The sequence below is a fragment of the Mustelus asterias genome, unplaced genomic scaffold, assembly GCF_964213995.1.
Source record: "Mustelus asterias unplaced genomic scaffold, sMusAst1.hap1.1 HAP1_SCAFFOLD_1623, whole genome shotgun sequence".
Taxonomy (NCBI): Eukaryota; Metazoa; Chordata; class Chondrichthyes; order Carcharhiniformes; family Triakidae; genus Mustelus; species Mustelus asterias.
This window is the reverse complement of record NW_027591568.1, coordinates 42,161-65,221: the sequence shown is the minus strand read 5'-3', so window position 1 is coordinate 65,221 and position 23,061 is coordinate 42,161. Positions and strand designations below refer to the sequence as shown.

General features: G+C 47.5%; 1 protein-coding gene across 1 annotated transcript in view; it reads right to left on the bottom strand.

Moving 5' to 3' along the window:
• The window catches only part of LOC144488513 (retinoic acid receptor RXR-gamma-like), a 72,317-nt gene that overhangs the window by 11,095 nt on the left and 38,161 nt on the right, over positions 1–23,061 (bottom strand). The window contains exon 2 of the mRNA XM_078206560.1: positions 19,798–20,057. Coding sequence (XP_078062686.1) covers positions 19,798–20,057 — 260 coding nt within the window. The remainder of the gene's footprint in view (positions 1–19,797; positions 20,058–23,061) is intronic.

The window sequence follows — 23,061 nt, the reverse complement described above, 5'->3', positions numbered from 1 at the left end:
GAGAAAGTAGAGGTGTTGGTGGGCTTTCTTAACTATAGTGTCGGCATGGGGAGACCAGGACAGGTCGTTGGTGTTCTGGACACCTAAAATCTTGAAGCTTTCAACCATTTCTACTTCGTCCTAGTGGCCTGGAGGGAGTGCAGCCTAGGTTTACAAGAATGATACTTGGACTTAATGTTAAGTTATGAGGAGAGATTATACAAATTGGACCTGTTTTCTCTAGGATGTAGGTTAAGAGTGATCAGATCAAAGTCTTCAAGATACTAATAGAAAAGACAGGGTAGATGAAGATAAACTATTTCCGCTGGTTGGAGATTCTAGAAGTAGGGAGCATAGCCTCAAAATTAAGACCAGACCATTCAGGAGAGATGTTCGGAAGCACTTCTACACACAAAGGGTGGTAGATGTTTGGAACTCTCTTCCAGTTGATGCTAGATCGGTTGCTATTTTTAAATCTGAGATAGATAAATTTTTGTTAAGCAAAGGTATTAAGGGATATGCGGCAAAGGCAGGTGAATGGAGTTAGGCCACAGATCAGCCATGATCTCATTGAATGGCGGAACAGGTTCGAGGGGCTGAATGGCCTACTCCTGTTCCCATGTTCCTTTAACAGGCATAGGGCATTCAGCCCTTTGAGCCTGTTCTGTCATTCAACTGAATCATGGCCGATCTGCATCTTAGAAATGATGCCGCAACCCTCGACAGACGCTGAGTGGAAGGGGTTAATCTTGTATGACGGGTCCTTAAATGGCAAGAACAGCGATGCTCGTCAGTCTTGGGCTAAACTTTGAATCGAGACCCATTAACAGCAGAGCCACTCAGTCCCAGAGGTCAGGGCTGTCGCACTCCATTACAGAGACTGCTGGAGAGCTGTGTTCCTCTGAGTATCTCATCCTTTCACTGCAACACCTCAGCTGCTCCTGGTAAAAATAGAAGGCGATAGACTCCTTCCTGCTGAGTCCATCGCACTGTTGTCAGAATCCAAAAAAAAAAAATCACAAAGTTTTAACTCCATGGGCTCTCCAACCTCTCCCATATGGAAAGCCGGACGCCTCGTTAGAGCTGCCGAACTGCACTATCATTACCGATCAGGAAGGCCATTCAGCCCATCATACTCCAGAGAGATCCCAACATTTTCCACTTGTGATTATTCCAAGGATTTAGCACCTCCCCCTCTTGACAGGGTGGACATGGAGAGGATGTTTCCTTTTGCGGGAGAATCTAGGACTACAGCAGTTGGTTTAGCTCAGTCGGCAGGACAGCTGGTTAGTGATGCAGAGTGATACCAATTCCCGTATCGGCTGAGGCTATTCATGAAGGAGGCCTTCTCAACCCTGCCCCTCGCCTGAGGTGCGGTGATCCCCAGGTTAAATCACCACCAGTCAGCTCTCCCCCTCAAAGGGGAGAACAGTCTATGGTTCTCAGGGTCTATGGCGACTCTACTTTCTATAGTGGTCACTGTTTAAAAATAAAGGGTTGCCCACTTGGGAGAGATGAGGAGAATTTCTTTCTCTCAGGTCTCTTGGAGTCTCTGGATCTCCTTCCTCAGAAGGCATTAGAAAGACAGTCTTTGAATGTCTTCAAGGCAGAGCTAGATAGATTAATGAGGGGATGAAAGATTACTGGCGGTAGGCGGGAGGTTACAGTCAGATCAGGCACGATCTTATTAAATGGTGAAGCAGGCTCCAAGGGCCAACTGGCCTACTCCTGCTCCTCTTGTGCATGTTCGTGCCCTACCTGGCAGCTAATTCCATGGACTGGCCAATCATTGTGTGAAGAATTTTCTGATTCTTAGCCCAAAGAGATGACGGCATAAATAATCCAGAGGCCCAGCCTAGTGGTCTGGGAGCGCAACAAGTCTTGGATTAACCCCCTTCACACAGGGACTCCCAAAGGTTTCCACACTCACGACAGCTGGTGGAACTTAAATCCAATTAATAAAACCTAGGATTGAAAGTTATTCTCATCAACTGTTGTTAAAAACCTATCTGGTTCATTAATGCCCCTTTAGGGAAGGAAATCTGCCATCCTTACCCGGCCTGGCTGACATGTGACTGTAGACCCACAGCAATGTGGTTGACTCTCAACTGCCCTCCGAAATGGCCACGTGAGCCACTCGGGTCAAGGGCAATTACAGACAATTGTGCTGGGGGTGACTCAGGGATGTGGGAGGGGGGGGTTGCAGGAGAAACTGGAGGGGAGGAGGCTTGTGCAATGTATAAAGACAGGCCCAGATCTGTTTCTGAGCCGGAGACATTTGTTAGTGCTTCACATATCTCTTCCCCAAGTCTCTGGCAACACAATGAGATAAATGCCACCTTCCTCTGGGGAGTTACTTGTTGAGAGATAAATTTACCCTATCAAGACTTCAATCTCATTTACAGAGAAGTGGCTGATTTTGCTCGAAATAACTTGGTTTGGGAAATTCTACTCAGTCTAGGACTAACCTGGTCAGTTTGAGGGTGGGGGCAGTATTTACTGGTTCAAGGCATTGCATCTCTTTTGGCTCCCACTTCTCCCTCTTGCTATGGTTGCACAGAAGGGAGTGTCACATGGTTATGTCTCAGCTATTGTGTTTATTCCAGGTCTCTCTTTGCCCCATCTGATCATTTTCTTCATGTGTTCGTACATTTTCTTAGCTATGATAGGGTGGCACAGTGATTAGCACTGTTTCCTCACAATGCCAGGGACCGGGTTCGATCCTGACTTCGGGTCACTGTTTGTCGGAGTTTGCAGATTCTCCCAGGAAGTCTGTGTGGGCTTCATCTGGGTGCTCCGGTTTCCTTTGATTTGATTTGATTTATTATTGTCACATGTATTAACACAGTGAAAAATATTGTTTCTTGCGCGCTACAGAGACAAAACATACCGTTCATAGAGAAGGAAACGAGAGAGTGCAGAATGTGTTACAGTCATAGCCAGGGTGTAGAGAAAGATCAACTTTCCCTGTAAGTCTATTCAAAAGTCTTTCAGCAGCAGGGAAGAAGCTGTTCTTGAGTCGGTTGGTACGTGATCTCAGACTTTTGTATCTTTTTCCCGACGGAAGAAGGTGGAAGAGAGAATGTCCGGGGTCCGTGGGATCCTTAATTACGCCGGCTGCTTTGCCGAGGCAGCGGGAAGTGTAGACAGAGTCAATGGATGGGAGGCTGGTTTGTGTGATGGATTGGGCTACATTCACGACCTTTTGTAGTTCCTTGCGGTCTTGGGCAGAGCAGGACCCATACCAAGCTGTGATACAACCAGAAATAATGCTTTCTATGGTGCATCTGTAAAAGTTGGAGAGAGAGTCATAACAGACATGCCAAATTTCCTTAATCTTCTGAGAAAGTAGAGGCATTGGTGGGCTTTCTTAACTATAGTGTCAGCATGGGGGGGGGACCAGGCCAGGTTGCTGGTGATCTGGACACCTAAAAGCTTGAAGCTCTCACACAGTCCCTGCTCACACCGTCCCTACCACAGTCCAAAGATGTGCAGGTTAGGTGGATTAGCCATGCTAAATTCTCCCTCAGTGTTCAAAGATGTGTTGGTTAAGTGGAATAGCCATGGTAAATGCGCGGGGTTACAGGGAGATGGCGGAGGGGTTTGGGTATATATTTATACCGTGTGCTCAGTATTATCTCTTGGCAGCTGTGCTCCCCTTGTCTTCGGTTGAGGTTGAACAACTTCCTATGGTCCAGTGGTCACGTATTTGTAAAATTATCTGCCTGTTGTCTGCTCTTAGATCCTGGATCATGTTAAAGATGATCAGTGTGAGGACTGTCCCACAGGGCGAATATAACTTCATTAGAGTACTTTCCCTGGATTATTTACAAATACCCGGTCACAATGAGCATTGCCACACTTGGCCACAAAATAGTCTTGCACCACACTGACCAACCCTGACTCCAACTCTCTTTCCATCCCCCGATATATATTTTCTTCAGAGAATTATAGAATCATACAGCATGAGAGTGCCCATTGGCCCGATTGTGCCTGTGCTGTCTCTTTGGAAGAACTATCAAATTTGCTTGCACTTTCCCCATAGCCATACAAAAATCTTTCCTTCTCCTGTTATTGCTTCCATCGTCTTTTCAGACAGTGTGTTCCAGATCACAACAACTCTCTGCATGAAGTCAAATCTAGTCTTCCTTCTGGACCTTCTCGCAACTACTTTAAATCTGGGCCCTCTGGTTACTAACTTCTGTCACTGGGAACACTGTCCCTATTTACTTTCTCAAATCCTCTCTCAATCTTGAACACCTCTATTCAATTTTCCCTTAACCTTCTCTCCTCCAAGGAGAACAATCCCAGCTTCTTGAAGTCCATGTCAATTAACTGAAGTAGCTCAGCAGTGCTACTCTAGTAAGTGTCCACACCTTCTGTAAAGACACTGACAGCCTTCCTGCAATGTGGTCCACAATAATCTACCTTTGGACTGACCAATCACCGACAAAGGTTTAGAGTAACCTCCTTGCTTATGTACTGTATGGGTCCAGGGATAATCACCCAGAGGCTGGTTCTGAACAGGAGTAAAGATAGTGGGCAATGCCAAACCCAGGGGTAGTTTGGACCCGTTGTAATGCCCAATTTCAACATGACAACCCAACCAGAATTTTACTTCTGGCTTTAGCACTGATTGCACAGCAGTGAGGATGGCTCAGAAGCTGCCTGACACAGTCTTAACTTCACTATCGGAAGGGAAAATCCAAAAGTTGGCAATTGGAGAAGACAGGAATTTGAATTGAGAGGTAGAATTTGAATTGAGAGAGAGAGAGAGAGAGAAGGGGGGGGGGGGCGCGGTGGTGGAGACAAGAGAGAGAAAGAGGGTATGCGGCAGTGATCTAACCAGGTCAGCTGAGGGTGTATAGAATAGTACATTCACCTATATCCTGTGGTGTACAACAACCACTGACTGCATCCTTGGTCTTGTCAAGCCTCACATTACTTCTTACTCCCACTCAAGTTTGAAGTACATCCATCCTTGCCCCTCTCTGCATTCTCTAATCTCTACCCATCCATTCTATTTTTATTCATTGGATGTGGGCATCGCTGGCTGGGCCAGCATTTATTGCCCATCTCGGAGGGTATTTAAGAGTCAACCGCAGTGCTGTGGATCTGGAATGACATGTAGGCCAGAGCAGGTAAAGATGGCAGATTTCCTTAAAGGACAATAGTGAACCAAATGATCGACAATGGTTTCATGGTCATTAATAGACTTTTAACCTTGGATTTTTATTGAATTCAAATTTCATCATCGCGCCATGGTGGGATTTGACCTTAGATCCACAGAGCATTACTCGGGATTACTAGTCCAGTGACAATACCACTACACCACTGCCTCCCCAATTCAGTCCAATCCTTATGCAGTGTGATGCATCTCCTGGTTATAGAAAGGAGCAGAGAACACCAGGGAGAGAACTGGAGCCAGGCCACCACAGAATGTGGCTGATAGCTCCAAAGTAAAAGACAACAGAGATCGCCAGTATATCTGCTTCCCCGACCATCAGAGAAGAGACTGGGAATTTGCAGGTGCTGTGTCACAGAATTGAAAATATAAAACTGATACCAGACCTACTCATGTTGACTTTATTCCAGCAATGGGTGAAATATGATCAGCCTGATTAGGCTGAGTGGTAACATTACTACACACTGCTAGTATTAATTCAAATCCCTTTCACTCTCCCTCCAGAGTCTCCAGCTGTCCCAAGGACACTTGCTGGGAGAAGCCACAGGATTTTCAATTAAAATTTGTTCTTGGGACGTGGGCGTCACTAGTTAGGTCAGTATTTGCTCCAGTCCCTCAAGGAGGAGTTGTCTTTTTTAAGGCTGCAGTCTCTCTGGTGTAGGTAGACATTGCAGAGGGGCAGTTAAGAGTCAACCACATTGCTGTGACCTTGGAATCAAATGAAGGCCAGACTGAGGCACGGGGGCGGGGATTTCAGGGGATGTAGTCGGGGGTTCATGGGGGATTAGGGGGGATTATGGAGGGTTGTCGGTGGGTAGGGGGTGGTCAGTACTATGGTTACTTAGGAGATAGAAGCAGTTTTAATCCTTCTTTTCCTGGTTAACTATTCAGCCCATAGAGGCAGAACCATCCGAAGTCTCAGATTTAATTTGGAGTATCAGATGGTTCCCAGGGCAATGGAAGTAAAAACTTTCCGGACAATTTCCGTGCAGTCTTTGCACGAGGACCTTTGAGGGGTTTCCCTGGGCAATGACCCGCAGAGATCAGAAGGTCTGAGCCCGAGAGCATTTTGTTGTAGATTGGATTTAAATTCCTCCCCCACAACACACACACTTGCCATAGTGCCTGTGGTCTCAGGAACATCAGTCCCAGCCTCTTGACCAGTGAGGGGCAACCTCGGCTAATGAGTGGGCCGCATGAGTGGCCCACCTTCATCTCAGTGGGCCGCAAGATTGAAATCAGCTTGTTCATTAACCGTGACCCCTTGAATAAGCTTAGATTAATTTAATGCACACCGGATATTACATAACGTGTTACAAAAAATGCTTAATCATTGATATATAAATAAAACAATCAACCTCAAAGGGTAAAAACAAAAGAAATATTTACACATTGGACGCAGCGGGAATGAATGGCTCTCACACTCAAATGTTGTGAGCAATCAGCACACACCTCACTTGTCCTTGCCTTAAGTGTGAATCACTTCAGTCAGACCAGTGGGAGAATAAACTACGCAGGTGGAAACCAGCGGAATGTGGCAACTCTGCACTTAGGCAACGGTGAACAAAATGTCTCATGGGCCGCACTCAGAACCCTGATAGGCCACTCTGGCCCCCGGGCCGCAGGTTGCCCCCCAGTGACATTACCACTCACCCCAAGTTTGTCTAATGAGGAATCATGCACCAGCTCAGAATTTCACAGTGGGACCACTCAGACAGATAGCTGGTTACTCAAACAAACCTGCAGAGGCAGGTGGCAGGGACAAGAGTGGACGGGCTGTGTTACAAGTTATCGCCCTGTCGAAGCACTGCCCAGGTGGACACAGCTGCTGAACCCCATCATCACTGCCCCCTGACTTCCGACACCTCTTGGAAAATCAATAGACACCTCATTATCCGATTGGATGATTAATGCTGTAAAGGGAGACATGCTGTTGAAGCTTTTCATCCTGCACACATCAGGACAAATGTGAGAATACCAAATTTCAAATGATCACAATTACACTAGAGAATAGGGTGCCGATTGGTTAGCAACATGACTGATTGGCCGAGGTATTGCCATGGAGAAGTGCAAATGGCCACATTATGAGCTCAACTGATTATTTTAAATTGTTGTTAGTCAAACAATTAGCACACTCAGATTGGAATTGAAAGAATTAATTTTGTTCCTTAAAAAAGGCCCCATCATCGATCCAGCAGGATAATAACGCAACTATTAGTCTCTCACCCCTTCCAAATGTCTGTTCATAATGATTCTCCCTCTAAAGCTACCGGAGATGACCATGTGAAACGTGGTCACCCTATTATAGAAAGGATATTATTAAACTAGAAAGAGTGCAGAAGAGATTTACTAGGATGCTACCGGGACTTGATGGTTTGAGTTATAAGGAGAGGCTGGATAGACTGGGACTTTTTTCTCTGGAGTGTAGCAGGCTGAGGGGTGACCTTATAGAGGTCTATAAAATAATGAGGGGCACAAATCAGCTAGATAGTCAATATCTTTTCCCAAAGGTAGGGGAGTCTAAAACTAGAGGGTTTAAGGTGAGAGGGGAGAGATACAAAAGCGTCCAGAGAGGCAGGCAATTTTTTCACACAGAGGTGGAGTGTGTCTGGAACAAGCTGCCAGAGGTAGTAGTAGAGGCAGGTACAATTTTGTCCTTTAAAAAGCATTTAGACAGTTACATGGGTACGATGGGTATAGAGGGATATGGGCCAAATGCGGGCAATTGGGATTAGCTTTGGGGTTTAAAAAAAAAGGGCGGCATGGACAAGTTGGGCTGAAGGGTCTGTTTCCATGCTGTAAACCTCTCTGACTCTATGAAAGGGTCGCAGTGCTGGATGTGAAGACTAGTCAATCTGGGAGAATCTTACTGTTGGAGGTGAAGTCTAGACAGAGCTGGGAATGTGTCTCAGTGCTGGAGGTGAAGTCTAGACCGAGCTAGGAGAGTCAGTGCTGGAGGTGAAGTCTAGGCAGAGCTGGGAGTGTGTCTCAGTGCTGGAGGTGAAGTCTAGACCGAGCTGGGAGAGTCAGTGCTGGAAGTGAAGTCTAGGCAGAGCTGGGAGTGTGTCTCAGTGCTGGAAGTGAAGTCTAGGCAGAGGTGGGAGTGTGTCTCAGTGCTGGAGGTGAAGTCTAGACAGAGGATAAGGATGCTGAGTTTTAACAAGGGAATGAAGGTGGGTTAATAAATTTTTACAGCCACGTCTGTGCCATCGTCAGATTCTTTCTCTCTGTGACAGTTTCCACATTAACTATTGATTTGATGCCAAATGGGGATGAAAGATGACATTTAATGTTAGTACTGGGATATTGCAATCTGAGCTCTGTGGGGACCCGTTATATTTTGCAGTTGTTGCTAATGGTATTAACCCAGCCAGCAGCAAGGGCAGATCCAGCCTGACCAAGCCTCCCGGCTCGAGGAAGCTCGCCCCCTGGATGGGTGATGGAAACATTTTGCAACTTCCAGAAATTTCCGTGGGCAAAGCTGGCAGTGGAGAAAGGTGCCTTTTCACTCCGCATCTCCTCCGATTCATAGCCTGTTCCCAATTGCTTCTGGACTACTTTACACAATGTAGCGCCACATCTTGGCAGTCTGCACGCGCGTAGCAAGATCCCACCAGCTACAAAAGGGATGATTGTCCGTTTAATCTGTTTTTGGGAGGGTTGGATGGGAGAATAGATATTGGCTGAAACTTGCTCCAAGTGTTGCTGCGGGATCTCGTCCATCCGTCTGAGCGGACAGATGGTTTAACAGCCTCTGACAATGCTGCACTCCTCCAGTACTGCACTGGGGCCTCTTTCTCGATTCGGGGGCTCGTACCCAGAGCCTGCTGGGCCTTCTCAGTCCACCAGGGAGGAATGTGGCAGAAGGGGCAGAGTTTACCAGGGTTGTTTTCACTAGATTGATACATCCAACACACATGTTTTGGGAATCTGTGCTGGCCTATTTAGTTTCCTGACTTCCTAACGTGCCCCATGCTAACTGGAACGATCCCGCTGTTTCTCAAGCTGGCATGAGGCAATGCTGAACATGCCAGGAATCAAAGCAGGTGTTCGCAGTCCCACGCCAGGGGCTGCACTTACCGCCTGCTCCCTCCCACGCTCGTCGAAACTTCCTGGGAGGGAGGACAGCTCCCATCCTGTGCCTTGCAATCAGTGCGGCAGTGACAAATGTCAAAGCGTGTTGAGTTTAAATGCTGGAGGGAGGAGATGTGCTGCCAGTCTGTAGATAATGAGGACCAAGCCCGCGATTCCTTCAGGATGTTGACTGTCTGCCAAACAGCTCACAGCTGTAACACAGCACCAGACAAACACTCCACACACCATGTATGTGCAGATATCAGACCGGGCCATGTGACCGAGTGCATTATGAATGATCACCCTGCATCTCTCTACACAGCACTGTCAGAGCGATCATCTGGTAGATGTGTTAGCCGCAATAAATGCTACTCCAGCAGTTCATTCCATACAGGGGTCTGGCTCCATTATCTTATCATTGAATCCTTACAATGCAGGAGGAGACCATTTGGCCCATCGAATCTGCACCGACCCTCCGAAAGAGCATCTTACCCAGGCCCTATCTCTATAGCCTTGTTTAATCCTACATGTTGTCCATCCTTCAATGGCCATGAAAGATAAAGAGGGAGCAAGAGTGTGGATGAGAGAGGGCGAGAGGGAGAAGGAGAGCAAGCTTGAAGGAAGTGAAAACGAGAACAAGGGAGAGAACACTTGCATTTCTATAATGGCTTTCATATACCTCAGAAAGTGCCTCAGCACTCTGCAGACAATGGAATACTTTTATCGCCACTGTTCTCATGTAAGAAACACAGCAACCAAAATCTGTAAAGCAAGATCCCATAAATATCAGCACAATGGCGACCCAACAACCTGCATTAGTTCTCCAAATCCAAACACCTGCTTCAACCTCCCTCCCTCCCAAAATCCACAAACAGGATTACTCGGTAGACGCACTGTTCGAGTCTTTACTCCACTCAGCCCATTTCCTTCTGTCTCAACTCTCCTTCACTTCCCTCCATCATCTGTGAATCTTTTGCTGCCTTTGTCACTTCCACAGTCTCCAGGCCCAAATTGTTTCCTCTTCACTCTGGACATCCGACCTCGCTGCAGCTACATCTCCCAGCAGGAAGGTCCCTCGCTCACTTCTTTCTCACATTCCATCCCACCATCCTCCATGTTCAACGGTCATACCAACATCTGAAATAGGAGCAGGGCATGCGGCTCCTCAAGCCTGCTCCACCATTCAATAAAATCACGGTTGCTCTGTTTGTGTATCAAGTTCCATATTCCCCCATTTACCCCAATAGCTTTTGATTCCCAACAAGAATCTACCTACGTCCGCCTTAAAAATATTCAGTGGCCACAGCCTTCTGAGGCAAAGAGTTCCAAAGTCTCACAACCCCCAGAGAAATAAATTCTCCTCATCTCTGTCCAACTAGGGTATCCCCAATTTCAAACCAGTTCCCCCGGTTCTGAACTCGCCCACGGGAGGAAACATCCTTTTCACACCCTCCTTGTCAAGACCATTCAGTGAAGCTCAATGCAAGCTGAGAAATAGCACTTTACAGCCTGCCGGCCAAAACAATGAGTTCAACAATCTTAAATCATAACCTCTCTCTGCACTGCATTTCCCTTTTCTTCACAGGTTTAGCCTTGCTTCTGGATGGCCATTCATTATTCTGCCATTCACATTTCCTCTAGGCATATCCATTGTTTCATCAGTTGTCCCATTCCCACACCCTTCGGCCCTCCACCATCAATTATTTTATCATTTAATCTCTCCTATCCACCATACTGGGGGTCTTGTGACGCAGTGGGCAGCGTCCCCGTTTCTGAGCCAGAAGCTCCGGGTTCAAGTCCCACCTCAGGCCTTGATGGTCAAGGAGGGTGTGTCCGTAATGCAGCCAAACTAGGTTAACCATCGACCTGTAAATCCTTCCAACACGCGCCAATGGCAGGCAGGAGGAGCAGGAGAGACTCCTGGTCAGCCATGTGAGAGAAAGTAAAACTGAGGCCTCTACCATCGCGATCCATCACTGCAGGTGACAACGTGCATTTAAACGTACATGTTTCCATGGCAACTCGGACTTCCCAAACGGTATGTATCCTTTCACACTGCCACCCTCCCTTCTTTCACCTACATCTCGAACTTTACTCAGCTGTGTTGAGAGATCATTTGTTTGAAACATTATCTCTGTTTCTCTCTCTACGTACAACGCCAGATCTGCTTTTCCTATTCTCGATTTTTAGTTTAGATTTACAGCAGGGTTCTGCCTCTGTACTCGGGGTGTTGGCTGAGGGATTAATATCAGCCACTACAGGGACAGAATCTTCCTGCTCCTCTTCAAAATAATGCAATGGGATCATTGCGTTCTTCCAAGGGGGATCGAAGTGGCCTTGGCATAACACATCACCCAAAAGATGGCAACACTGACAGTGTGGCACTCCCTTAGTACTGCATGGGAGCGTCAACCTGGATTATAGGATCAAATCTCCTGAAGAGAGACGATCAGAATCTCCCTGGGGCCTGCAGTTGGCAAGAGGCTATTGAGATATGGTCAACTTGGTAATAGCTCAGACCTGGAGCATGAAGCCCAGAGGGTGGGGTGCTTTGCCTCCTCAGCCTCTCAGAGACTGAGCTCCAATCCTCCATGACACCGCATTCCCTTAAAGGATCCATCAAACATCTGGGTGGAATATTCCGGGCCTGGAGGAGGGGATTCTAGTGACAGGAGCCATCAAGGTGCATCAGGCCATCTCACCAACAAGTGACCAGCTCCAGAAAGATATCCTGCAGGCGAGCTAATCCGTGGCAGCGAGCCAATCGAGGCCCTTAACAGGGCAGTTAGCCCTTAACCGTGCACGGTGTTATAATCGTGTGGGAGGTGCGTGGTTTTGCGGGACACTAAGGGGCATTTTGGCATGGCCAATCAACCTAACCCGGACTGTGGGAGGAAACCGGAGCACCCGGAGGAAACCCACGCGGACACGGGGAGAATGTGCAAACTCCACACAGACAGTGACCCGAGCCGGGAATTGAACCCAGGCCCCCGGAGCTGAGAGGCAGCAGTGCTAACCACTGTGCCACGTAATAAATAAATAAGCTTAAAAAAAAACTGTATTCACAGGCAAGATCATGTCTCATTCCTGTCTCATAAGCTGTAGTAACAAGCGGTGTCAATGTGTTTATAACTGTCTAACACGCTGTATTAACAGGTGGTGTCAGTGTGTTAATACCTGTCTCACACTGCTGTGGCGTCGGCAAGGTAGCTGGAGCTTGACACTGGTGAGTAAACAAAAAGATGGAACAAGCCGAGCTTCTGCTTTCTGTATGAATGTCAGCAATGACAGAATATGTATTATGGAACGATACAGTAATTACTTGACAGACAGATTCCACGTAAATGCAGAGCCTGAACTCTCCAAATTGTTCATTGTCACTCGTCTCAGCTCACTTAGCTGGCAGTGAACTGTGGGTAGGAACTGCATTAGTTTAATGGCCTTTACTATGGGAGTTCTGTAAGTCGTCACGCTGCATTCGGAGAAAGACTCCATCAGCTAATGTAGGGAGATAGTCTGTACAACTCACAAAGGAACAGCGAGTTAATCAGAGTGCTTCTAAGGAACACTGTACATACTCGAGACAGCAGCCAGCTGAAAGTGTTACACTGTGGGAGACGTCACAAAAATTCACGTACATCTCTGGTTTAATTTTAGAGATTTGCAGGCTATTCAAGGTCATATTTCAGTACTGCAAAGTCAACACTTACTACACTTCTCCCATCAAACAGGACAGGTACAGTACAGGGATAGGTACAGAGTAAAGCTCCTCCTACATTGTCCCATCACTCCCAGGACAGGTACAGCACAGGGCTAGATACAGAATAAAGCTCCCTCTAGACTGTCCCAAACATTCCCAGGACAGGTACAACATGCAGAGTAAAGCTCCCTTGACCCTGGTGCTTCAGTTTCCTCCCACACTCCAAAGATGCATGGGTGAGGTTAATTGGGCATGGAAAATTGCCCTGGTGTCAGGGGGACTGGCAGGGTGGATGTGTGTTGTTATGGGGATAGGGTCTGGGTGGTATTATGGTCAGTGCAATGGCCTCCTTCTACACTAGAGATTCTATGATTCTATGACACTGTCCCATCAAACACTCTCAGGACAGGTACAGCACGGGGTTAGATACAGAGTAAAGCTCCCTATACGCTGTCCCCATGAAACATTCCCAGGACAGGTATAGCACAGGGTTAGATACAGAGTAAAGCTCCCTATACACTGTCCCGTCAATCACTCTCAGGACAGGTACAGCATGGGGTTAGTTGCAGAGTAAAGCTCCCTCTACAATGCCGCAAAATCAGAGGGAAAACATGGTCTTGTGAATGACTGATTAGAAGCCAGCACCTCGTACAGTGCAGCTCCCCCTCAGCCCTACCCTGGGGGAGTCTCTGTCTGGATTTCGTGCTCAAGTGTCTGGTATCTGACCTGGTGCCCACAACATTGAGAGTCAGAGATAAGAGTGTTATCCACTGAGTCATGGCTCTGGCAACTTCACTGGTACCAATCACGGAATCTCCCTTCAGTGTAGAAGAGGCCATTCACCCATCAAGTCTGCACCAACTTTCTGACAGAGTATCTTACCCAGGCCCTCTTCCGAGCTCTATTCCTGTAAACCCACACATTTAGCATGGCCAATCCACCTAATCTGCACATCTTTTGGAGTATGGGAGGAAACTGGAGCACCCGGAGGAAACCCATGGAGAACGCGCAAACTCCACACAGACAGTCACCCGAGGCCGGAATTGAACCCGGGTCCCTGGCGCTGTGAGGCAGCAGTGCTAACCATTGTATCACCGTACCGTCCTGGTGGCAGCCTGGAAGAAGGAACAGCCGTCCACTGCAGGGGACGGGTTATAGCTGTCCCAAACCTGGCATCAAGAACAATTTGCATTTCATAGTGTAGGGAAACAGCTAAAACCTAAGTATTCTCCATCAAAGTTTGACAGCAAACTGTGATATTACTCTGATCTTCAAAAGCTTGGTGAAAGATTTTCTAGGATCTCAAAAGAGGAAAGTGAGGTGGAGGGGGAACTCCAAGCTTTGGCCTGAGTGAGCTGAAGGCATGGCCACAATGGTTAAAATCCGGGACGTACACAGGACCAGAATCAGCAGAGTGCAGATATCGCCAAGAGGAGTAGGGCAGGTGGAGGTTACAGGAGGATGTGGATGTGGAGGGATTGGAAAATAAGAATGAGGATTTTTTTATTTAAATACAAAGTCGAGGTGTTGACGGACTGGGTGACAGTGGAAGGAATAGAGGAATGGGACTAGGTGCAGACATGCAATCTGTGGGTTAGACTGCGCTGTGTTTGTCAGATCGGATGACTGGGATCTCAGCTGCTAGGACCATTGCCAACTGCCCTCAGGCTGTGTGATTGTTATATAACAGACTCACGTGGGTCACCCAGCATGGGCACCTCTCATTAAATAAAAGAGACGCACAGACTAGCCAGATGCAAGCAAAGGGGTAGAGGAGGCTTTCCCGAAACTTCCTGAACAATAACCAAACTATGCTAAACTCTGATTAGTTCTTTAAAGGAACTGCATGATGTGGAATTTGCCGGTGTCTCAGGTGTACAGGGGCAGGGAACACCATTGTTGGAAGAGTCCCCTTGTCTCGAATTATAAAGTCAGTGTATATACTGGTACGTCACAGTATGTACACAAGGAGCTGACACACAATGACTCGAGGCTCCCCGAAGCCTATTGGTTATAGGAATTACACAGGATGTTACAGCTCAGAAACTGACGGCAGAATCTTCCCACCCCGCCCGCCACAGGAATCTAAGAGGGTGGGGGTGGACCACGCAAAGGTCCGTTGACCTAGGGCAGGATTTTCCAGTCTTGGGGCGAACATGGCTGGAAAATCTCACCCTAAGTGTCTCGCTCAGCCGTTTCAGAGGGCAGTTGAGTCAACCACATTGCTGGTGGCTCTGGAATCACATGTAGGCCAGACCAGGCAAGGAAGGCAGATTTCCTTCCCTAAAGGATATTAGTGAACCAGATGGTTTTTTTTTTACGACAATCCACAATAGTTTCATGGTCACCATTAGACTTTTATTTCCAGATTTTTACTGAACTCAAATTTTACCATCTGCTGTGATGTGATTCTAACCCGGGTCCGCAGATCATTACCCTGGGTCTCTGGATTACTAGTCCAGTGACAATACCCTACATCATCACCACCTTCCCACTGTTCAATGAGTAGGTAATTTCAATAAATTACGATAGTCTGCATGTTTCAGAATTGTTACAGTGCAGGAGGAGACCATTGGCCCATCGAGCCTGCACTGCCTTTCTGAAAGAGCATTCTACCTTGTCCCACTCCCCTGCCCAATCCAAATAACCTTGCACATTCTCTCTTTTCAGATAGAAGCCATTAATCACACACCCCTCTTCTGCGCTGACTGCCAGCAGTTGGTGATGCCAGGCTGATTGAGTGAACCATTCGCCATAACGACAAGAATCCAGTACAAAGGCCCCCACCTCTAACAAGTTTAACACGCCAGCTATTTCATGCAGTTAGGAAACTTTTCCCTCGTTGTTCCAATGCTGTGTTTGAGAAAGCAAAGATAGCGCCTCTCAAGCCCTCAGGCAGCCCGGAGCACTTTGCAACAAATCCTCTCCCCTCATCCTTCAATCCCCCACCCTGCCACTGCCCCCACTTTCCTCCCCAACATACCCATCCTCAAAATTTAAACTCATCAAGTTTGCCAATCTGATTTCCAGTCCGAGTATTAAATGGTCCTTTTTTTTGGAGAATCAGAGTTATCCGGCATGGAAAGAGGCCCTTCAGCCCACCGTGTCTGTGCCTGCCATTAAGCACCTATAATCCAATTTTCCAGCCCTTGGTCCGTTGCCTTGTTTGCTTTGGAATTTCAAGCGCTCATCTAAATGTTTCTTAAATGTTGTGAGGGTTCCCACCTCCACCACCCTTTCAGGCAGTGAGATCCAGATTCCCAGCACCCTCTGGGTGAGAAAGATTTTTCTCAAATCCCTTCTAAATCTCCTGCCCCTTGCATTAAATTTGTTCCCCGCTGGTTATTGATCCCTCTACTAAGGGGAAACGTGTCTTCCAATCTATCCCATGTCCATAATTTTGAACACCACAATCAAGTCCCCCTCAGCCTTCTCTGCTTCAAGGAAAACAACCTCAGCCTCTCTTCATAGCTGAAACGCCGCAGCCCAGGCAACATCCTGGTGAACCTCCTCTGCACCTTTCCTATGACATCATATCCTTCCTATATAGTGACCAGGGGAGTAAGATAGCAGGCACTTGGGACAACAAAGTTCACTCTGCTGAACCTTGCATTGTGTCTTGGTGCTAGCGTGACCCTGGAAGCTTCATTCACTTTGTTACTGAGCCTGGGGCAGCCACAACGCGCAACACCGCTCTCGAGCTGAAATGATCCGGGACGTGTTGAGCTGGAGTGGCCCGAGACCATCAGATAGCTGACATCAGGAGTTGCAGTACCACGTTCAGCCTCAGGAAGGTGATATTACAGGAGTACAGCCTAAATTCATCAGCTCAGTCGCAGAGATAAAAAGTGTTAAAAAATACCCAGGTGTGGAGAAGATTAACGGCTGATCTAATTGGGGTGTTTCAGATGATTGAATAATTTAATAGTTTCTCTTTATCCACCTTCTTTCCTCTGATAGGAGTGCTCAGACCAGGTGGTTTATCTTTCAAGCCGGAGCTCACACATTCAGGGGTGACGTGTGTGAGGAAAAGCTTCCTGACAAGGTCGGGGACAACTTGCTCGCTGGAAAGCTGGGGGTCAACTGAAAGCTTCTGAACCAAGACTACTAGGATTTTATTATAGGGTCAGAGAGGTTTACAGCATGGAAACAGGCCCTTCGGCCCAACTTGTCCATGCCGCCCTTTCTTTTTAAATCTCTAAGCTAATCCCAATTGCCCACATTTGGCCCATATCCCTCTATACTCATTGTACCCATGTAACTATCTAAATGCTTTTTAAAAGATAAAATTGTACCCGCCTCTACTACTACCCCTGGCAGCTTGTTCCAGACACTCACCACCCTCTGGGTGAAAAAACTGCCCCTCTGAACACTTTATTATCTCTCCCCTCTCACCTTAAACCTATGCCCTCTAGTTTTAGACTCCCCTACCTTTGGGAAAAGATATTGACTATCTAGCTGATCTGTGCCCCTCATTATTTTATAGACCTCTATAAGGTCACCCCTCAGCCTCCTACGCTCCAGAGAAAAAAATCCCAGTCTATCCAGCCTCTCCTTATAACTCAATCCATCAAGTCCCGGTAGCATCCTAGTAAATGTTCTCTGCACTCTTTCTAGTTTAATAATACCCTTTCCATTTATTTATTGGGCAAGGGCGTTTAAGATGAGAGAATGGAGTTAAGATACAGATCAGCCCTTGATCTGATTGGGTGAGGGGAGGGGATGAGAGCCTCGAGTCAGCATTCCCCAACTTTTTGAAGTCATCCACAGGATGTGGGCAATTTGTTGCCCATCCCTAATTGCCCCTGGACTGAGTGGTTTGCTGGATCATTTCACAGGGCAGTTAAGAGCTATAGAAAATGGGAGCAGGAGCAGGCCATTCAGCCCTTTGAGCCTGCTACATCGTTCATTATGATCATGGCTGATCATCCAACTCCATCGCCTGATCCTGCCTTCCCCTTCATATCCTTTGATCTCCTTTGCTCCAAGAGCAATATCTAACTCCTTCTTGAAAACATACAATGTTTTGTCCTCAGCTACTTACTGTGGTAGTGAATTCCACAGGCCAACCATTCTCCCAGTGAAGAAATTTCTCCTCAGTCCTAAAAGGGTTACCCCGTATCCTTAGACTGGAACTCCAGGTACTGGACACCCCCACCATCAGGAACATCCCTCCTGCATCTGCCCTGTCTAGTCCTGTTAGAATTTTATAGGTTTCAATGAGATTCCCTCTCATTCTTCTAGACTCCAGTGAATATAATCCTAACCAACTCAATGTCTCCTCATACGTCAGCCCCACCATCCCAGGAATCAGTTTGATACAGGGATAAAAGAGTTAAAATAAGTGGTTGGAGAAGATTACCAAGTCAAACACATTGCTGTGGGTGTGGAGTCACATGCAGGCCAGACCAGGTAAGGATGGCAGATTTCCTTCCTTGAAAGGACATTAGTGAATCAGAAGGACGTCTATGATGGTTGACATGGCGGTCTCGTTAGCTTTCAATTCCAGATTCTCAAAAAATAATTTTTCTTAATTGAATTGAAATTCCATCAGGTGCCTTGATGGGATTCGAGCCCACTTCCCCAGAGAATCATACACTGCAGAACAGGCCCTTCAGCCCATCGAGTCTGCACTGACACACGAAAAACACCTGACCTCCCACCTAATCCCACTTACCAGCACTTAGCCCATAACCTTGAATGTTATGATGTGCCAAGTACTCATCCAGGTACTTTTTAATATGTGAGGCAACCTGCTCTACCACCCTCCCAGGCAGCACATTCCAGACTGTCAACAACAACCGCCCCCCCCGCCCCCGCCCGCCGAATTACTAGTCCAGTAACATTACCAGTATGCCACCATCTCCCTTTAAGTTCTACTGATCATAGTGTTAGATCAGAAACCCCAAGGTATTTATGAACCAGACTAGAACGCAACAATTTTCTATTTTGGCATTAGTGCGAGGACAGGATGTTTTCACTCTAGGCACGATTCTACATCGGGAAGCTTTTAGAAAAAAAATGTTATTTAACAGCACAGATCAATTATAATAAATGAATTATAGAATCCCTACAGTACGGGAGGCCGCCATTTGGCCCATCAAGCCTGCACTAACAACAATCCCATCCAGGCCCCATCCTTGCAATCCCACATATTTACCCTGCTAATCCCCCTGACACGAAGGGACAATTTAGCCTGGCCAATCCACCAAACTAGCTTTGGACTTACCTTAACATTTGACAATTGGACAATACATAAATATGACAAGATACAATTCTCAACTGCTAACCTATCACTATGAGTTCCAATTCAAGCAATATTCCTCTTATAGACTTAAACCCCCTCTTTAAAATAAGTTAGCAAAACACAGGCATACTTCTCTATCTTAGGTTAGCAGTCCTAGAGCTTTCAGAACACCTCTGGAGACAGGCATATAAAACACTGCTTTCTTCATGCAACCCAGGTAGCAACTGTTTGTATTTTAAAATGGAATTGAAACACACTTTGCTGTCGGCTTAGCTCCTCCCATTAAGCACATGACTCTGTCCCTGTCAATCAACCTAACCAAACTCTACTCTGAAACCCCTCAGAGAACTTAAATAAACAAAAAGTCCATTAACTCCACAAAGTAACACATTCCTAGGTAAAATCAATTATGAGCCTGCATTCTTAGTACCTGTTGCATGTTTACCAGGCAAATCGACTCTTGTAACAAAATACTCCCTCTTTATGCAACCCCACCTGAACATAAAATATATCAAAATAGCACAGTATCATCACAATGATACTACGCTTAAACTTGATCCATTAATTTGCCCAAGCCAACCTGATGACCTTTGAACTGGTTAAAGGTTTTACCTGGGGATTGTTGAGTGGTCCATAGCCAATGCCCGGAGTGGATGGTAGGGACACTGAAGGGGAGCCTATCGATGAGGTGATGACTGGATATGGAGATCCCAATCCATTCACTGGGGAAGCCAAGCTCCCCATGGAGGTGGTGAGGGAACGTGAAGCATTTGAAGAGGATCCGATCATTGAATGATGGCCAACCATTGAGTTCACTGTCGAGTGTGGGGGAGGCGAGTTCATTGATGTGGAATTCACTTGTATCGCGGAGTCTGCAAGGAAGAAAATAATTCAGGGTTAGCAGTGTACAGGAACATTATGACACACAGGAGTGGTACAGTTAACAGCCCAGAGGATAACATCTGCATTTTCATCCTTGTGATGCCCTCTCTGGGCTTTTTAAATAAAACAATTTTCATGGGATGTGGGTGTCTCTGGCAGTTAAGAGTTAACAGCATTGTTGTGTGTCTAGAGTCAGAATGGGTAAGGATGGCTTGTTTCCCTAAAGGACATTAATGAACCAGATGGGATTTTACAATAATTAATGAGGGTTTTGTGGTCACCATTACTGAGACAAGTTTTCAATTCCAGATTGTTTTTTAATTAATTAATTGAATTTAAACTCCAGCAGCTGCCACATTGAGATTTGAACCCCTTTCCCCAGAGCATTAGCTTGGCCCTCTGGGTTACTAACCCAGTGATATTATGGCCATCTCCTCTGTGCTACCACTTCACCTGTGGCCACTTTTCATGCCTGAGCTTCGAGAGGCTCTGCAATGGAGGAGAGCACACCCTCACTTAATGCCACTCTGCCTTGTTGGGTCCAGTCCTGCCCTTGTGCATCTGCTTCCAGTGAATCCCACCAGCTTTCTGGCCATTGACTGTTTTTATCTTTTTTTGAACCCAAAGGGACTGGTGGTGTAGCTTTCGCTGAAGCTCCAGTGATATTGAAGGTGTGTGAAGAGACCCCAAATGTGGCCAGCCCATTTCATAGCCTCTCCCCGTACACCCCGCATCTCACATCTACTCTGGTGGCTGCAATACCTTTGCAACCATCTTTCTCAAAAGGCCATCATTGACGAGGAGATCCAACACTGGATTAAAAAGCTTATTTATTAATGTCACAAGTAGGCTTACATTGTAATGAAGTTACTGTGAAAATCCTCCAGTCGCCACACTCCGGTGCCTATTCGGGTACACGGAGGGAGAATTTAGCATGGCCAATGCACCTAACCAGCACGTCTTTCAGACTGTGGGAGGCAACCAGAGCACCCGGAGGAGACCCATGCAGACACAGGGAGAGCGTGCAGATTCTGCACAGACAGTGACCCAAGCTGGGAATCGAACCCGGGTTCCTGGCGCTGTGAGGCAGCAATGCTAACCACTGTGCCACCGTGATTAGTTGCCTCGTTCAGCTTCCTATCAACTGTGGCAGCGAGTGTTTGACAACAAAGAACCTCCACAAGTCCCCGAGCTCTACCCTCTCAATAACCACACCAGCACACCATCAGGATATCGAATCCTGCGTCTAGGAGGGGCACTTTCCCATTTGAGGTTCAACACAACCTCGAGGCGCCGTCCTCAATCCTGTGTGTGGACTAGGCATTGGAATGTCTAAGCAGCCATGACCTTATATGGAGGAGTAGGCTTGAGCAGGATGAATGGCCTCCTCCTGTTCCTATCTTCTGAACATGGGGAGGGAAATCAAACATGACCAGTTGAAACCAGACACCAGGCCTGGGGTGGTGGGGAGGGGGGAGGGGAGCCTCTGCGAGGTTCTCTCCTCCCGTGCAGACATTAGCAGTCTGTCTCCAAACCTCTAGGCAATGGAGGGGTGGAGGATGGGGCTGGTGGGCAGGGGGGTTTAAAAACAAATCAAATCTGGCGTTGAACCACAACCCCCCCTCCCTCCACAACCAATCGCATGTGGGGGAAACTCCAACTGTGTGAAACACAGGAACACTGGGCGAGACAGAGATGCTCCACATGATTGAATAAGCCAGCTTCAAGGATCACAAATACCTGGGTCTCGCGGGAAGTGTATCTGAGTCTGTGGTCTGCGTTGCCAGGACAGGAGGTGGGGGCAGAGAGTGGCTGGAAATGAAGAGTAACAGAAGTGCCAAGGATTAGACTGGTTTGTCTCCAAACAGCCCAACACACTTACAGGAGGAAGCCGAGAGTCCGTGTTCCCATCAGAATCAAACAATTACATTCAGTCTACGTAACAATTCTGTCGCCTTCAATGTCCATGGGGACATGTACATTTTGCTCTATTGCTACTTGGCACATGTCAGCTTCTTTTAACCTTTTTCACTGCCCGATGACCTCCAGCTGTTCTCCTTGCTCAGAATCAAAGGCTGGGATGTGATTCAGTGAACCGCACAAACCAGAAGCTGATCGGTACCAGCTAGCCTGGTTCACAATGAACAGCGGGCCAACATAGCACCCAGGGCCTTAGGAGGGGAGGCTGCAGAATGTCAGGCTTCTGAACCTGGGAAGAGGAGCAGACCAGCATCCCTGGGTTAGAGCCCAAGGGGGCTGGAGGCCCTGCTATCTCTGGTCAAATAGAGAGCAGTGGGCCGGAGTGGGGGCAGTTAAACGAGACCAGAGCAGCATTGGGGGGTGGGGGGGGGGTTGGTGGAGGAGGAGAGGGGGGGTGGTCGGAGGAGAAGGGGGGGTCGGAGGAGAAGGGGGGGGGGGGTCGGAAGAGAAGGGGGGGGGGTCGGAGGAGAAGGGGGGGGGGTCGGAGGAGAAGGGGGGGGGGGTCGGAGGAGAAGGGGGGGGTCGGAGGAGAAGGTCGGAGGAGAAGGGGGAGTGGGAGATGAGGAGGGTGGGGGGGGAAGAGAGGTGGAGTTAGTGAATGTTGTCGCTGATATGCCAAATTGCTTCTTCTTGTGTGAAAGTTGGTGGGCTTTCTTAACTATTGTGTCAACATGGGGGGACCAGGAGAGGTTGTTGGTGATCTGGACACCAAGAAACCTGAAGCTCTTGACCATTTATTCTTCATCCCCGTTGATGTGGACAGGGGCATGTTCTCCACTACGCTTCCCAGAGCCAAACATTTCACTAACAGGGTCAGTCATGGCACAGCAAATAATCTGCTTGCCGCTGAGACAGAGTGTTGTGGGTTTGAGCCTCTGTCCAGATTCAAGTCTGTATTCCAAGCTGACTCTCCAGTGCAGCATTGCAGGAGTGCTGCACTGTCATAGTTGCCGTCTTTCAGATGAAACATTACATTAGAGCCATGGAGTCATCGTCATCATGTCTGTGTTGGTT